Below are 18,433 nucleotides of genomic sequence, written 5' to 3'. Positions count from 1 at the left end.
TTGTATCCAATTGGCTACCTCACCTTGGATCCCATGAGATTTAACCTTATGTAACAACCTACCATGCGGTACCTTGTCAAATGCTTTGCTGAAGTCCATGTAGACCACGTCTACTGCACAGCCCTCATCTATCTTCTTGGTTACCCCTTCAAAAAACTCAATCAAATTCGTGAGACATGATTTTCCTCTCACAAAACCATGCTGACTGTTCCTAATTAGTCCCTGCCTCTCCAAATGCCTGTAGATCCTGTCCCTCAGAATACCCTCTAACAACTTACCCACTACAGATGTCAGGCTCACTGGTCTGTAATTCCCAGGCTTTTCCTTGCCGCCCTTCTTAAACAAAGGCACAACATTTGCTACCCTCCAATCTTCAGGCACCTCACCTGTAGCGGTGGATGATTCAAATATCTCTGCTAGGGGACCCGCAATTTCCTCCCTAACCTCCCATAACGTCCTGGGATACATTTCATCAGGTCCCGGAGATTTATCTACCTTGATGCGCGTTAAGACTTCCAGCACCTCCCTCTCTGTAATATGTACACTCCACAAGACATCACTATTTATTTCCCCAAGTTCCCTAACATCCATGCCTTTCTCAACCGTAAATACCGATGTGAAATATTCATTCAGGATCTCACCCATCTCTTGTGGTTCCGCACATAGATGACCTTGTTGATCCTTAAGAGGCCCTACTCTCTCCCTAGTTACCCTTTTGCCCTTTATGTATTTGTAGAAGCTCTTTGGATTCACCTTTGCCTGATCTGCCAAAGCAATCTCATATCCCCTTTTTGCCCTCCTGATTTCTCTCTTAACTCTACTCCGGCAATCTCTATACTCTTCAAGGGATCCACTTGATCCCAGCTGCCTATGCATGTCATATGCCTCCTTCTTCTTTTTGACTAGTGCCTCAATCTCCCGAGTCATCCAAGGTTCCCTACTTCTACCAGCCTTGCCCTTCACTTTATAAGGAATGTGCTTACCCTGAACCCTGGTTAACACACTTTTGAAAGCCTCCCACTTACCAGACGTCCCTTTGCCTGCCAACAGACTCTCCCAATCAACTTCTGAAAGTTCCTCTCTAATACCATGAAAATTGGCCTTTCCCCAATTTAGAATTTTAACTTTTGGGCCAGACCTATCCTTCTCCATAGCTATCTTAAAACTAATGGAATTATGATCACTGGTCCCAAAGTGATCCCTCACTAACACTTCTGTCACCTGCCCTTCCTTATTTCCCAAGAGGAGGTCAAGTTTTGCCCCCTCTCTAGTCGGGCCATCCACATACTGAATGAGAAATTCCTCCTGAATACACTCAACAAATTTCTCTCCATCCAAGCCCCTAATGCTATGGCTGTCCCAGTCAATGTTGGGAAAGTTAAAGTCCCCTACTATTACCACCCTATTTTTCTTGCAGCTGTCTGTAATCTCCTTACATATTTGCTCCTCAATTTCCCGTTGACTATTTGGGGGTCTGTAGTACAATCCTATCAAAGTGATCTCTCCCTTCTTATTTTTCAGTTCTACCCATATAGACTCAGTGGGCGAACCCTCGGATATATCCCCTCTCACTACTGCCGTGATGTTCTCCCTAATCAAGAACGCAACTCCCCCTCCTCTCTTACCTCCTGCTCTATCTTTCCTATAGCATCTGTACCCTGGAACATTGAGCTGCCAGTCCTGCCCCTCCCTTAGCCATGTTTCAGTAATAGCTATAACATCCCAGTCCCATGTACCCATCCATGCCCTGAGTTCATCTGCCTTGCCCATCAGACTTCTTGCATTGAAATAAATGCAGTTTAATCTAGACTTCCCTTGGTCTTTGCCCTGCTTTCTCAGACCATCTGTCCGGTCATGTTCTGTACACTCTCCCTTACTGCCTTTTGTTTCTGTCACCACTTTATTTCCCACTGACTTCCTGCATCGGTTCCCATCCCCCTGCCACATTAGTTTAAACCCTCCCCAACAGCACTGGCTAGTTCCCTTTACGTTGGCTGCAAGTTTGTTTAGTACTCCCTTTTGGCTATTTGTGAATTACATCATTTCTTATTCCTTCCTTTCCTGTGACTCGTCTTTCAGCCTAATTTGTTCATCCACGGAACCATAATGACAGCAACTTGCATTTATATAGCGCCTCTAATGCAGTAAAATGTCCCCAGGTGCTTCACAGGAGCGTTACCAAACAAAATTTGACACCGAGCCACACAAGGAGGTATCGGGACAGGTGATCAAAAGCTTGGTCAAAGAGGTGGGCTTTAAGGAGCGTCTTTAAATGAGGTGAGAGAGGCGGAGAGGTTTAAGGGAGGGAATTCCAGAGCTTAGGGCCCAGGCAACTGAAGGCACGGCCGCCAATGGTGGAGCGATAAAAATCGCGGATGGGCAAGAGGCCAGAATTGGAGGAACGCAGAGATCTCAGAGGGTTGTAGGGCTGGAGGAGGTTACAGAGATAGGGAGGGGCCAGACTATGGAAGGAATTGAAAGCAAGGGTGAGAATTTTAAAATTGAGGAGTTGATTGACCGAGAGCCGAGATGACTGTTTGTTTTTAATAATTATTTCCCTCATTTTGTTTTTAACAATGTTAAAAATCATATGGGATTTTGGGCTTTATAAATGGAGGCATGGAAGCGAGGAAGTTATGCTAAACCTTTTATAAATCACTGGTCAGGCGTCAGCTGGAGCACTGTGTCCAATTCTGGGCACGACACTTTTGGAAGGATGTCGAGGCCTTGTCGAGGGTGCAGACTCGAGATTTATCAGAATGGTACCAGGGATGAGGGACTTCAGTTATGTGGAGAGACTGGAGAAGCTGGGATTGTTCTCCTTTTAGAGCAGAGAAGGTTAAGGGGCGATTTAATTGAAGTGTTCAAAATCATGAAGGGTTTTGATAGAGTAAATAAGGAGAAACTGTTTCCACTGGCAGGAGGTTCGGTAACCAGAGGACACAGATTCAAGGTAATTGGCCGAAGAACCAAAGGGGCAATGAGGAGAATTTTTTTATGCAGCAAGTTGTTATGATCTGGAATGCGCTGCCTGAAAAGGCGGTGGAAGCAGATTCAATAGTAACTTTCAAAAGGGAATTGGATAAATATGTGAAGGGAAAAAATTTGCAGGGCTATGAGGAAAGAGCAGGGGGGAGTGGGACTAATTGAATAGCTCTTTCAAAGAGCTGGCACAGGACTCCTGTTCTGTATGATCTCTTATCTTGGCAGCTGGAAGGCAACATACCATTCAGGACTCCCGGTCAGGGTTACAATAATGTCCTTTAGAGAAGGAAACCTGCCATCCTTACCCAGTCTGGCCTATGTGACTCCAGACCCACAGCAATGTAGTTGATTCTTAATTGCCCACTGAAATGGCCTAGCAAGCCACTCAGTTGTAAAATCTCGCTAAAGAAAGTCACGCTAAGAATAAAATCGGACGGACCACCCGGCATCGGACCACTAGGCACCGGACACGACAAAGGCAAATCAAGTCCAGTCGACTCTGCAAAGTCCTCCTCACGAACATCTGGGGACTTGTGCCAAAATTGGGAGAGCTGTCCCACAGACTAGTCAAGCAACAGCCTGACATAGCCATACTCACAGAATCATACCTTTCAGCCAACGTCCCAGACACTTCCATCACCATCCCTGGGTATGTCCTGTCCCACCGGCAGGACAGACCCACCAGAGGTGGCGGTACAGTGATATCCAGTCAGGAGGGAGTGGCCCTGGGAGTCCTCAACATTGACTCTGGACCCCATGAAATCTCATGGCACAGGTCAAACATGGGCAAGGAAACCTCCTGCTGATTACCACCAACCGTCCTCCCTCAGCTGACGAATCAGTCCTCCTCCATGTTGAGCACCACTTGGAGGAAGCACTGAGGGTAGCAAGGGCACAAAATGTACTCTGGGTGGGGGAACCTCAATGTCCATCACCAAGAGTGGCTCAGTAGCACCACTACTGACCGAGCTGGCCGAGTCCTGAAGGACATAGCTGCCAGACTGGGCCTGTGGCAGGCGGTGAGCGAACCAACACGAGGGAAAAACTTACTTGACCTCGTCCTCACCAATCTGCCTGTCGCAGATGCATCTGTCCATGACAGTATTGGTGGGAGTGACCACCGCACAGTCCTCGTGGAGACAAAGTCCCGTCTTCGCACTGAGGACACCATCCAACGTGTTGTGTGGCACTATCACCGTGGTAAATGGGATAGATTCAGAACAGATCTAGCAGCTCAAAACTGGGCATCCATGAGGCACTGTGGGCCATCAGCAACAGCAGAATTGTATTCCAGCACAATCTGTAACTTCATGGCTCGGCATATTCCTCACTCTACCATTACCAACAAGCCAGGGGATCAACCTTGGTTCAATGAGGAGTGTAGAAGAGCACGCCAGGAGCAGCACCAGGCGTACCTAAAAAATGAGGTGCCAACCTGGTGAAGCTACAACTCAGGACTACAAGGATGCTAAACAGCTGAAGCAACATGCTATAGACAGAGCAAAGCGATTCCACAACCAACGGATCAGATCAAAGCTCTGCAGTCCTGCCACATCCAGTCATGAATGGTGGTGGACAATTAAACAACTAACGGGAGCAGGAGGCTCTGTAAACATCCCCATCCTCAATGATGGCGGAGTCCAGCATGTGAGTGCAGAAGACAAGGCTGAAGCGTTCGCAACCATCTTCAGCCAGAAGTGCCGAGTGGATGATCTATCTCGGCCTCCTCCCGATATCCCCACCATCACGGAAGCCAGTCTTCAGCCAATTTGATTCACTCCATGTGATATCAAGAAACGGCTGAGTGCACTGGATACAGCAAAGGCTATGGGCCCCGACAACATCCCGGCTGTAGTGCTGAAGACTTGTGCTCCGGAACTAGCTGCGCCTTTAGCCAAACTGTTTCAATACAGCTACAACACTGGCATCTACCCGACAACGTGGAAAATTGTCCTGTCCACAAAAAGCAGGACAAATCCAATCAGGCCAATTACCGCCCCATCAGTCTACTCTCAATCATCAGCAAAGTGATGGAAGGTGTCGTCGACAGTGCTATCAAGCGGCACTTACTCACCAATACCCTGCTCACCGATGCTCAGTTTGGGTTCCGCCAGGACACTTGGCTCCAGACCTCATTGCAGCCTTGGTCCAAACATGGACAAAAGAGCTGAACTCGAGGTGAGGTGAGAGTGACTGCCCTTGACATCAAGGCAGCATTTGATCGAGTGTGGCACCAAGGAGCCCTAGTAAAATTGAAGTCAATGGGAATCAGGGGGAAAACTCTCCAATGGCTGGAGTCATACCTAGCACAAAGGAAGATGGTAGTGGTTGTTGGAGGCCAATCATCTCAGCCCCAGAGCATTGCTGCAGGAGTTCCTCAGGGCAGTGTCCTGGGCCCAACCATCTTCAGCTGCTTCATCAATGACCTTCCCTCCATCATATGGTCAGAAATGGGGATGTTCGCTGATGATTGCACAGTGTTCAGTTCCATTCGCAACCCCCCAGACAATGAAGCAGTCCGAGCCCGCATGCAGCAAGACCTGGACAACATCCAGGCTTGGGCTCATAAGTGGCAAGTAACATTCGCGCCAGACAAGTGCCAGGCAATGACCATCTCCAACAAGAGAGTCTAAACACCTTCCCTTGACATTCAACGGCATTACCATCGTCGAATCCCCCACCATCAACATCCTGGGGGTCACCATTGACCAGAAACTTAACTGGACCAGCCATATAAATACTGTGGCTACAAGAGCAGGTCAGAGGCTGGGTACTCTGTGGCGAGTGACTCACCTCCTGACTCCCCAAAGCCTTTCCACCATCTACAAGGCACAAGTCAGGAGTGTGATGGAATACTCTCCACTTGTCTGGATGAGGCAGCTCCAACAACACTCAAGAAGCAAATCACCATCCAGGACAAAGCAGCCCGCTTGATTGGCACCCCATCCACCACCCTAAACATTCACTCCCTTCACCACCGCTGCACTGTGGCTGCAGCGTGTACCATCCACAGGATGCACTGCAGCCACTTGCCAAGGGTTCTTCGACAGCACCTCCCAAATCCGTGACCTGTACCACCTAGAAGGACAAGGGCAGCAGGCATGTGGGAACAACACCATCTGCACGTTCCCCTCCAAGTCACACACCATCCCGACTTGGAAATATATCACTGTTCCTTCATCGTCACTGGGTCAAAATCCTGGAACTCCCTTCCTAACAGCACTGTGGGAGAACCTTCACCACATGGACTGCAGCGGTTCAAGAAGGCGGCTCACCACCACATTCTCAAGGGCAATTAGGGATGGCAATAAATGCCGGCCTTGCCAGCAACGCCCACATCCCATGAACAAATTAAAAAAAAACAATAAAAAGTAGCTATCACGCTAATTATGGAATCGCCACAATTACTGTTTGCCTGTTCTTGTTAGGGTTGATCTGTTCGCCCCAGATAAACACTTGCTCCACCGTGTTGTGGTGTTGCTCGTGATGACCTTCCCCTGTGCTGCTATCTTCGTTTAACTCATGGGTATCGAGTCCAGTATATGTATTAGACACATTAAGATGGGGATCCCTTGCACTGATATTCCTGATTACCATCCTTTCCAAGTATATAATCCATCTCCCCTTGTGAATGGTCAGTCATCCGTTCTTCCTCTTCCCAATTCCTGTCAACCCTATGGGATGACCGCTGTCTGGAATGTAAATGCCGGCAATCTTTCCGTCCCCCTGTATGTTGTAGTTTGGTCAGCTGATGCTCAAATTCAGTGTTTCTCATCTCGGCCAATGATGTTTTCAACATATGGACTTTTCCTGGATACTCTTGATCCAGTAAGGAGCACATCACGCTCATATTCCCCTGTTACTGAACTCTGCACCAGTATAATTGTAGAGAAAAATAAGTCCTTGCCTTGTAGCTTCAGGCCGAACATCCCTTCAGTGCCAAATTCTGAATTGGGCTAAAATTTCCTCCGTTAAATGTGTGGCATCATTTTCTTTACTAAAAATAAACTGTACGTAAGGTTTATTGGTTTAATCCAGTGTCATGTCTGGGTCTGTTGTAGACTAATTGATAAAGATTGATTGTCGTGATTAGCCTAAAACTCCTTTAATGTTGTATCAGGCGAACTAGATGGACCTTGGTCTTTTTGCGTCCAGCAATTCCCATATCTCTATCTTTGGCTCGGTGTCAATTTTTGTCTGGTATCGCTCCTGCGAAGCGTCTCGGCACGTCTTACTACGTTTACGGCGCTATATAAATGCAAGTTATTGTTGGTGAACTGGTTGTATTTTTAAAAAAAAAATTCTGCATCAACCATGGCTTTTCGTGCCAAAATAAATTCCGCTGTATTTGGGGTTAAAGTAGGTGAGCGCCCTGGAGCAGGGCTTGTTAGTCACTGTAGTTTATTTTGGTTGCCCCAGAATTGTTCATTTAAAAAAAGTCTCATTTGGATCACTTGATGGAGCACACAGATTGGGAGAAGTGGGAAATCCTCAACTACCTTCTAACTGCAGTCCGCACCGCCCAGACATTGGCATTGTGTAATTCCTTTCATAGTGCAGCGCTGGCTTGAAAGAAAAATAAGTCTCTGCTGCCCGTATCCTAACTCGCACCAAGTCCCGTTCACCCATTGCCCCTGTGCTCGTTGACCTCCATTGGCTCTCGATCCGGGAACGCCTCGATTTTTAAAATTCTCATCCTTGTTTTCAAATCCTTTCCGTTGCCTCGCCCCTCCCTATCACCGATCGGCCCTACAATCCTCCGAGATCTCTGCGCTCCTCCAACTCTGGCCTCTTGCGCATCCCCGATTTCCTTCGCTCCACCATTGGCGGCCGTGCCTTCAGCTGCCTCGGCCCCAAGCTCTGGAATTCCCTCCCTAAACCTCTCCGCCTCTCTACCCCTCTCTCTCTCTCTCTTACTTTAAGACGCTCCTTAAAACCTACCTCTCTAACCAAGCTTTTGGTCACCTGTTCTAGTATCTTCTTATGTGGCTCGGTGTGAAATTTTATCTGATAACGCTCCTGTGAAGTGCCTTGGAACGTCTTCATAGAATGATACAGCACAGAAGGAGGCCATTCGGCCCATTGTGCCTTTTGAAAGAGCTATCGAATTGGTCCCACTCCCAAAGATCGATTTGGGATTAGTTGGCAATTTAAAAGAGCTGGATTGAAAGCTGTTGAGAAGTGGGGTCTAAGGGTTATAGGGACATTTAACCTCCTGAGGAAGATGGAGCAGTGTTATTAGACTTTTATAAAGTAGGGGATCAACAGATGGTGTGGGAGGGAAGTCCGTGATGGAACAGCTGTACATGGGCTCTGGATATAGCACGGCTGAATGGCCGCCTGCTGGTCGGGATTTTCTCACTGTGCTGGGGATGGATTTTGGAAAACGTGTGCTGGCCGGACAGAGTACGTGAGGCAAAGCGGGAGAGCCGCATCCCGTCCTTTCCTCGCAGCGTTGCTGGTGACCACACGGCGGTGGTGTGCCCACACAGCTCTCCTGAATGAGAAAACAAAGTCAGGGAACCCTGACGCGCGCTCCTCCCTGCGAGTGTCGACCTGCCGAAGGAACGCGGGAGACTTGGCGAAATTCCACCTCGTCGACTGCGGAAAAGTTGGTGATTACAGGCCAGGGTGGCGTGCGCCGCATCGCGCCGACTTCCCAAAGTTGCACTGGTGCGCCGGCGGTAACCTGGCAGAAGGGATCGCCGGCTACGTTAAAGGCGCTATATAAATGCAAGTAGTTGTGTATAAATGCAAGTTTACTGTCTGCACCATAGCTTCAATTTTAAAATGATTTAAACATCCTTTTTTAGAACGTAAGAAATAGGAGCAGGAGTAGGCCATCCGGCCCCTCGAGCCTGCTCCACCATTCAACAAGATCATGGCTGATCTTCTACCTCGACGCTATTTTCCAGCACGATCCCCATATCCCTTGATGCCATTAATATCTAGAATTCCATCGATCTGTGTTTTGAATGTACTTAATGACTGCAATGAACAATATTTATGGAGATACCTCCATTAATAGGTTACTTATTGATCTCTGAGGCTTTATCGGATGAGCTTTGTTAATCGTTAATGAAACAATTGGTGCAGAGTCTGGATCACAGGATGCTTGTCTGTGGGTTTTGACTCATTATCTGTACAAAGGATTGCCAGAGGGACTCAATGGGCCAAATCTTGCTGGACAATAACAGTGTGTTAACGACGCTCGCAGTTATTAGTGCGCTAATCGGCCAGCCCAGTTCAGGGGATGAAGAGATACGCCATGAGTTGGGAATCTCCAGATCCTGCTGATCGATTTACGCCGTTCCACTGTCTGCTTCACACAAACGGCATCTCGCCCTCAACCTCCCCGTTCTTTTTAAGAACTTGCCCATTAAACTCGCTGCAGAAAGTTAGGGCTGATGATTAAGAGCGTAAGTACCTTTTAACGATGTGATAATTGTCAATGCAATGCCAGTCAACCTCTCCAGCCCAGAAAGGGAATCACTTAAACTGTTGAGTCTCATTCCTGCAGGTAGTGAATTATTGTTAGAGATTTTAAAAACGTCAAATGTTTTTTTTTTCTTTCTACTCCTTTCTCTCTTTTTCCATCTCGTAATCCAATCTCTCTTTCCCTCTTTATTTCTCTTTCTGTACCTGATGTGACTTGAATTCATCCTATTTCCTTCTCCATCCCTCTGTTCCTTGCTCAAATCCTTAAGTCTCATGGGTTAAGGAGATAGACTGTTGGTCCCTTCGCTCACTAAGGTCCCACCGTTATCAGCTCGCACCTCCAGCAAGTTACTGGGCAAAACCTTTTAGAAGCGTGCTGGAAAAAATCTAACTAACTGGGCCTGCCACAAGATGCCCTACGCCAGCAAGATCTGGGCCATGTGGTTCTGTCAATCGTCGTTCTGTGGGTTTTGGTTTTCAAACGGGATTCATTTTTATTTTGACAACTTTTCTTTAGGGATGAGTTCCGACACTGAGGACCAACTGCTGCGTGAGGCTGAGGATCAGTTGCTTCATTACGCTCGAAATGGCGTCTTGGATGAAGTCCAACAGCTGCTGGATCGTAGGAAAGATGGAAAAACGGCTTTCAATATTAACTGCAAAGGTACTTTGTCTTTAGCAATGATCTTGTTGCGAACTTCGAATATTTCTTCTTTGCTTTGGTGTACCAGTCACTGCCGAATAGTGGAAATCATAGAATGATGCAGCACAGAAGGAGGCCATTCGGCCCATTGTGCCTGTGTCGGCTCTTTGAAACAGCTATCCACTTAGTCCTACTCCCCCTTCTCTTTCCCCACAGCCCTGCAAATTTTCTCCTTTTCAAGAATATATCTAATTCCCTTTTGAAAGTTACTATTGAATCTGCTTCCACCGCCCTTTCAGGCAGCGCATTCCAGATCATCATAACTTTGCAGAGTAAAAATATTTTTCCTCATCTCGCCCTCTGGTTCTTCTGCCGATTATCTTAAATCTGTGTCCTCTGGTTACCGACCCTCCTGCCAGTGGAAACAGTATCTCCCTATTTACTGTATCCAAACTCTTCACTATTTCAAAGTGAACTTGAACTCAAGACACATTTTAAAATAAAAATATCTAATCCTTTCCGTGGTTAATAACCAACGAACCCTGAAATGTGACAGGGGCTCAATCCTGGATTGTCATTCAGAATCTTAAGAAAAAATGCAATCTCAGGGCAATTAAATTAAAATTTCTGTGAGTGATTACAATAGCACAATTCACATTACAGAATCAAAACCCTTCATGATTTTGAACACCTATTAAATCTCCCCTTAACCTTCTCTGCTCTAAGGAGAACAATCCCAGCTTCTCCAGTCTCTCCGCGTAACTGAAGTCCCTCAAGAAATATTTCAGTATGGAGAGCTACACTCATTGAAATGTGCGTTAATGTGGGGAAACGTCGGATGAAGAGGGGAGGGTTGAATCACCATGGTCCGCACTGTCTCCCTACTTTGGTGGCTGGGTCAGGGTAGGAACAAGAGTAGGCCATTTAACCTCTCGAGCCACCATTTGGTGTATCTCAACTCCATTTACCTGCCTTGGTTCCGTAACCCCTAATACCCTTGCCTAACAAAAATCTATCGATCTCAGTTTTGAAATTTTCAATTGACCCCCAGCCTCAACAGCTTTTTGGGGGAGAGAGTTCCAGATTTCCACTCCCCTTTGTGTGAAGAAACGCTTCCTGACATCACCCCTGAACGGCCTAGCTCTAATTTTAAGGTTATGCCCCCCTTGTTCTGGACTCCCCCCACCAGAGGAAATAGTTTCTCTATGCCGAAGGCCAAATGGCCTGCTTCCGTGCTGTAACCATTCTGTGATTCTAACTATCCCATCAACTCCTTTTAATCATCTTAAACACCTCAATTAGGCCATCCCTTAATCTTCTAAACGCGAGGGAATACAAGCCTAGCCTATGCAACCTGTCCTCATAATTTAACCCTTTCAGCCCTGGAATAACTTTGGTGAATCTGCGCTGTACCTCCTGCAAGGCTAATATAGCCTTGGTGCAGTGCCCAGAACTGAACACAGTATCTCCAGATGGGGTCTGACCAGGGTGCCTGGCAGATGCTTGGGAGAAAGCCACTTGTTGTGTTCACAGTTGATGTATGACCTGGGAGAAAAATCATGAGCCTCATCCTCCTAATTTCTTTTAAGTTTTAAATACTTTAAGCGAGAAAGTGTCTTTGGCGTGAAATGATTATTATCAATTTGTTCTGTTTTAGGCCGGAGCAAGTCTAACTTTGGTTGGACTCCTCTGCATCTAGCCTGTTATTTTGGGCATAAAGATGTAGTAGAGGAATTATTAAAGGTACGTTTTGATTTTTAGATGTTGTGCAGTGCGCGATTATCTTTGAAATGTCATGACCAGAAATGCCAAAGATGGTAACAAGTGCAGTCTTATTCCAGTTGTGGGTTGTGTTAGTCCTTTGTTACTGAAATGCTCCAAGAGTTGTTAAAATGTGTATCTCTGCAGAATGAAACTTTTCCTTGTATCTGGTTCTTGATTGTTTAACACCTATACGACAAACGTGGCATTGATATTGTGACTTAATTATCGTGAAGCATTTTGAGATGCTTATTATGTAAACTAATTACAATAATTTCGGTAATTGTAAGTGGAAGTAATTGGCATAGTGAAAATGAATGTTTACATTCTGCGCCGTGCGATTCTAAAATCAGTTTAAAAAAAACACAAGACAATTCTCTGTCTTAATAATAGAGCACAAAAATTTCTAAACAACCCTGAAAGCAAATCAAAATTCAGATCATGCATCTGTAGTTCAAAATACAGATTGTGTGTGTGTTGGTTGCCGTAACTGCACAAGATACACACATTTCTCTTTCTAGAAATTTGAAGTTTAACTTTACACGATAAAAGTGTAAATAAGTTATGCACCCCTAAAAAATTTATATTCGATTCTCCAAGATGGTGTATGGGTACCGCATATTACAATATGATTTGGGTTACCAAGACTTACAAAGTTGATCAAAATTTGGCATTCTACATTCCCAAACTGGATCCCACGAGAGGGCCCACAAAACACGTTTCTAATCTTGAAGTTACTCCAAAGTGTGCCAGTGTCTCTCATCTTACATGATTTAACAACTTAATATTCTAGTCATGATCATGAATCTTGTAGCCCGACAGTGGATTATTTAATGGTCGTGTTATCACTGATAGGCTGATGCGGACGTGAATGTGGTCAATGATATTGGAGACACTCCCCTCCATCGTGCAGCCTTCACCGGAAGAAAGGTGAGGAAGAGGGTTTTGAAGAAATGCAGTAGGAACCTTTTTAAAGTCGCTCAAAGTATCAATAATTTTGTTCAATAGCTGCTAGTTTCTATAAGCTATATTTTGAATATTATTTGCAGTCATCCATCACCCACTGTGCTCACTGACCTACATTGGTTCCCGGTCTGGCAACGCCTCGATTTTAAAATTCTCATCCTTGTTTTCAAATCTCTCCATGGCCTCGCCCCCTCCCTGTCTCTGTAACCCTCCTCCAGCCCTACACCCCTCCGAGATCTCTGCCCTCCTCCGATTCTGGCCGTGTGCGCATCCCCGATTTTAATCGCTCCACCATTGGCGGCCGTGCCTTCAGCTGCCTAGGCCCTAAGCTCTGGAATTCCCTCCCTAACTCTCCCCGTTTCTTCTGCCTCTCTTCCCCTCCTTATTAATACGCTCCTTAAAACCTACCTCTTCGACCAAGCTTTTGGTCACCTGTCCTAATATCTCCTTATGTGGCTCGGGTGTTGAATTTTGCCTTGGGATGTTTTGCCATGTTAAAGGCACTATATAAAGGAGGGTTAGAATAAAGAAGTATTCAGATTCAAATTTTGCTGTTGTAAGTTCTGAGCACATATTGTATTTACCAACTGTCAAATGTAGGGAAATCCTTACTTTGTATGATTCTTGGACACTGGACAAATAGTCAAGCAAAGAAAGTCCCTCTCACTCACGGTAGTTTCGTTAATCAAAAGTAATTATTTAATATCATTCATACAAGCGTTCATGAAGCAAAATCAAACCATACACATGACTTTCCTCCATAAGATTCCATTAGACACTTAATAATTCACAACATTATTATAGAGTCATAGAGTTATACAGCACGGATAGAGGCCCTTCGGCCCATCGTGTCCGCGCCGGCCAAATTATGTAATGACTTATCAATTCATACACACATCAGGCAAATCATTAATACATATACAACCTTTAAACCAAGGCTTTTGCTCATCGGGCCTGAAGGTTGATCAGCTCTTCAGAACTCGATGTCGTCTTCTTACGTGATGTGTGACTGCACTGTGCGTTCCTTGTGACTGGGTGGTGAGGAGAAAGAGCCCCCCCTCTGTTCTTCTCTCCAGATCTTTTTATATTGTTTTTTTTACCAATAGGACATAGGATTGGGGAGGGTCATTCTTTTTGACCAATCGCTCCCCGTTGCTATGCCTCAATCATTAACATTCTTCAATGATTGACAGTTTAGGCTTTGATCATGTGACTGGAGATGTAGAAAAGGCCATGTGTTCGAACAATGGGTTGTAAAAGGCCCCTCACATTTCTACACCTTAATGGTCCTTGCGTCTCCAATTTTGATGCTTCGATGGCGTCAAATCCATTCCTTACACCATTTGCCCATTTGCTGGGTGCAACACTGTTTGATGCTTTACAAATCCCAGTTCTTTTGAACAGATGACCAGATAGGAATGAGAGGCCCGTGCTTTTTTCTCACACCTGTCATTGCTTTCCTGATCCGAAGCCTTTGATGAATGTCCTTGTTGCCTTTTCTTGCATTACCCCCCTGCCGTGTTGAAAAGCTTGTGTTTCCAAAAGCCCGTGTGTTTTGAAAACCTGACGACGCTATAAGCTCAATATTATCCGTCGAGCTTATGTATTTAATAATCGAGATATCGATCCGCAGGACAATCCCGAAACTCAGACTTCGCCAATGCCATCAGCGTCATTGAGGGAAAACCAGGATTTGCAAGAACCACGTTACTGTGTTTGCAGGTTTTTAAATGCCTTTGTTTAAAAGTTAACCCTTCCCTTCACATATCTTTTGTTAAAGGGGTTTTGAACCCAACACAAATGAGGGTTTTGATGGTGCTTAAAACTTATCAAATGTGGTAAGTTGAGACTTAAAGCAGCAAAATGTCAAAGCATTTTTAGTTTGTAAATCTCTGCCAATCTTTTAAATTTGATTCCTTTCCTCCAAACACACTGCTTTTCCACATTGATATCACCTGCAACCTCGAACGTTCTGTTTCTAATACCTATTCCAATATCTTCATTAGGATCATTTGTAAATAGGTGAACAGGCAGAAACTTCATGACTGTTAGGATATCCTGCTCTTCGAGGCTGTCCAATTAGAAACCACGTAATTGACCAACGTGTAAATGATGATCACCGTGTATAATTGGCAAATTAATTTCAGTATAGATATGTGTGAGGCGGTACATTTTGGTGGGGAGAATAAAGAGGCCACATACTCCTTGGAAAATAAGAGTCTAAATTGGGTAGAGGCACAAAGGGCTCTGGGGGTACAAATCATCAAAAGCAGTAATGCAGGTTAATAAGGCCACAACAATTGCAAAGTACTGGGGTTCGTTTCTAGAATTCAAAAGCGGAAAAGTTATGTTAAATTTTTATAGAGCCTTGGTTAGATCACACTTGGAGTACTGTGAACAGTAAGGATGTAGAAGTGCTGGAGAAGGTGCAATAAAAAAGATTTACAAGGATGATATCTGAACTGAGAGATTATACCTATCAGGAAAGATTGAACAGGCTTGGGGCTCTTCTTTTCTCTAGAAGAGAGAAGGCTGAGGGGTGACCTGATAGAGGTCTGTAAAATAATGAAGGGGTTTGATAGGGTAGGCGTAGCAAAAATGTTTCCACTTCTAGGGAGTCCGAAACTAGGGGCCACAAATATAAGATAGTCACTGATAAATCCAATAAGGAATTCAGGAGAAACCTCTTTACCCAGAGAGTGGTTAGAATGTGGAACTTGCTACCACATGGAGCAGTTGAGGCGAACAGCATGGATGCTGGCATCCCTCCCAAAATTTCAAGCAAGCAGCCTCTGCGAACCTCAGTAGCGAGCTTCAGTCAGATGTTGATTTTTGTTTTTTTTATCCCTTCATGGGATGTGGGCATCGCTGGTGAGGCCGGCATTTATTGACCATCCCTAATTGCCCCTGAGAAGGTGGTGGTGAGCCGCCTTCTTGAACCGCTGCAGTCCGTGTGGTGACGGTTCTCCCACATTGCTGTTAGGAAGGGAGTTCCAGGATTTTGACCCAGCGACAATGAAGGAACGGCGATATATTTCCAAGTCGGGATGGTGTGTGACTTGGAGGGGAACGTGCAGGTGGTGTTGTTCCCATGTGCCTGCTGCCCTTGTCCTTCTAGGTGGTAGAAGTCGCGGGTTTGGGAGGTGCTGTCGAAGAAGCCTTGGCGAGTTGCTGCAGTGCGTCCTGTGGATGGTGCACACTGCAGCCACAGTGCGCCGGTGGTGGAGGGAGTGAATGTTTAGGGTGGTGGATGGGGTGCCAATCAAGCGGGCTGCTTTATCTTGGATGGTGTCGAGCTTCTTGAGTGTTGTTGGAGCTGCACTCATCCAGGCAAGTGGAGAGTATTCCATCACACTCCTGACTTGTGCCTTGTAGATGGTGGAAAGGCTTTGGGGAGTCAGGAGGTGAGTCACTCGCCACAGAATACCCAGCCTCTGACCTGCTCCCGTAGCCACAGTATTTATATGGCTGGTCCAGTTAAGTTTCTGGTCAATGGTGACCCCCAGGATGTTGATGGTGGGGGATTCGGCAATGGTAATGCCGTTGAATGACAAGGGGAGGTGGTTAGACTCTCTCTTGTTGGAGATGGTCATTGCCTGGCACTTGTCTGGCACGAATGTTACTTGCCACTTATGAGCCCAAGTCTGGATGTTGTCCAGGTCTTGCTGCATGCGGGCCTGGACTGCTTCATTATCTGAGGGGTTGCGAATGGAACTGAACACTGTGCAGTCATCAGCGAACATCCCCATTTCTGACCTTATGATGGAGGGAAGATCATTGAAGCAGCTGAAGATGGTTGGGCCTAGGACACTGCCCTGAGGAACTCCTGTAGCAATGTCCTGGGGCTGAGATGATTGGCCTCCAACAACCACTACCATCTTCCTTTGTGCTAGGTATGACTCCAGCCACTGGAGAGTTTTCCCCCTGATTCCCATTGACTTCAATTTTACGAGGGCTCCTTGGTGCCACACTCGATCAAATGCTGTCTTGATGTCAAGGGCAGTCACTCTCACCTCACCTCTGTAATTCAGCTCTTTTGTCCATGTTTGGACCAAGGCTGTAATGAGGTCTGGAGCTGAGTGGTCCTGGCGGAACCCAAATTGAGCATCGGTGAGCAGGTTATTGGTGCATAAGTGCTGCTTGATAGCACTGTCGACGACACCTTCCATCACTTTGCTGATAATTGAGAGTGGACTGATGGGGCGGTAATTGGCCTGATTGGATTTGTCCTGCTTTTTGTGGACAGGACATACCTGGGCAATTTTCCACATTGTCGGGTAGATGCCAGTGTTGTAGCTGTACTGGAACAGCTTGGCTGGAGGCGCAGCTAGTTTCGGAGCACAAATCTTCAGCACTACAGCTGGGATGTTGTCTGGGCCCATAGCCTTTGCTGTATCCAGTGCACTCAGCCGTTTCTTGATATCACGTGGGGTGAATCGAATTGGCTGAAGACTGGCTTCTGTGATGGTGGGGATATCGGGAGGAGGCAGAGATGGATCATCCACTCGGCACTTCTGGCGGAAGATGGTTGCAAACGCTTCAGCCTTGACTTTTGCACTCACGTGCTGGACTCCGCCATCATTGAGAATGGGGATGTTTGCAGAGCCTCCTCCTCCCGTTAGTTGTTTAATTGTCCACCACCATTCACGACTGGATGTGGCAGGACTGCAGAGCTTTGATCTGATCTGTTGGTTGTGGAATCGCTTAGCTCTGTCTATAGCATGTTGCTTCCGCTGTTTAGCATGCATGTAGTCCTGAGTTGTAGCTTCACCAGGTTGGCACCTCATTTTTAGGTACGCCTGGTGCTGCTCCTGGCATGCTCTTCTACACTCCTCATTGAACCAGGGTTGATCCCATGGCTTGTTGGTAATGGTAGAGTGAGGAATATGCCGGGCCATGAGGTTACAGATTGTGCTGGAATACAATTCTGTTGCTGCTGATGGCCCACAGCGCCTCATGGATGTCCCAGTATTGAGCTGCTAGATCTGTTCTGAATCTATCCCATTTAGCACGGTGGTAGTGCCACCATGGCACAGGACATACCCAGGGATGGTGATGGAAGAGTCTGGGACGTTGGCTGAAAGGTATGATTCTGTGAGTATGGCTATGTCAGGCTGTTGCTTGACTAGTCTGTGGGACAGCTCTCCCAATTTTGGCACAAGTCCCCAGATGTTAGTAAGGAGGACCTTGCAGGGTCGACTGGGCTTGGTTTGCCGTTGTCGTGTCCGGTGCCTAGTTGTCCGGTGCCCAGTTGTCCGGTGCCGGGTGGTCTGTCCGGTTTTATTCTTATTCTGACTTTTCGTAGCGAGATTTTACAACTGAGTGGCTTGCTAGGCCATTTCAGAGGGCATTTAAGAATCAACCACATTGCTGTGGGTCTGGAGTCACATCTAGGCCAGACCAGGTAAGGACGGCAGGTTTCCTTCCCTAAAGGACATTAGTGAACCAGATGGGTTTTTACAACAATCCGGTAGTTTCATGGCCACCATTACTGATATTTTAATTCCAGATTTTTATTTAATTAATTGAACTTAATTAATTAATTGAATTTAAATTCGCCAGCTGCCGTGGCGGGATTTGAACTCATGACTCTGGATTTTCGTCCAGGCCTCTGGATTACTAGTCCAGTAACATAACCAC

General features: G+C 46.2%; 1 protein-coding gene across 5 annotated transcripts in view; it reads left to right on the top strand.

Annotated features, from left to right (window-relative positions):
- osbpl1a (oxysterol binding protein-like 1A) overlaps window positions 1–18,433 on the top strand; it is a 227,455-nt gene that overhangs the window by 10,917 nt on the left and 198,105 nt on the right. For all 5 annotated transcript variants that reach the window (XM_067977748.1, XM_067977744.1, XM_067977740.1 and 2 more), the window contains exons 2-4: window positions 9,941–10,087; window positions 11,724–11,809; window positions 12,683–12,757. In XM_067977748.1, coding sequence (XP_067833849.1) covers window positions 9,943–10,087; window positions 11,724–11,809; window positions 12,683–12,757 — 306 coding nt within the window. In that variant the 5' untranslated portion in view covers window positions 9,941–9,942. The remainder of the gene's footprint in view (window positions 1–9,940; window positions 10,088–11,723; window positions 11,810–12,682; window positions 12,758–18,433) is intronic.

The sequence above is a fragment of the Heptranchias perlo genome, chromosome 3 (genome assembly GCF_035084215.1).
Source record: "Heptranchias perlo isolate sHepPer1 chromosome 3, sHepPer1.hap1, whole genome shotgun sequence".
Taxonomy (NCBI): Eukaryota; Metazoa; Chordata; class Chondrichthyes; order Hexanchiformes; family Hexanchidae; genus Heptranchias; species Heptranchias perlo.
Note: the sequence above shows the minus strand (reverse complement) of the source record. Positions and strands in the feature narration are given on the sequence as shown.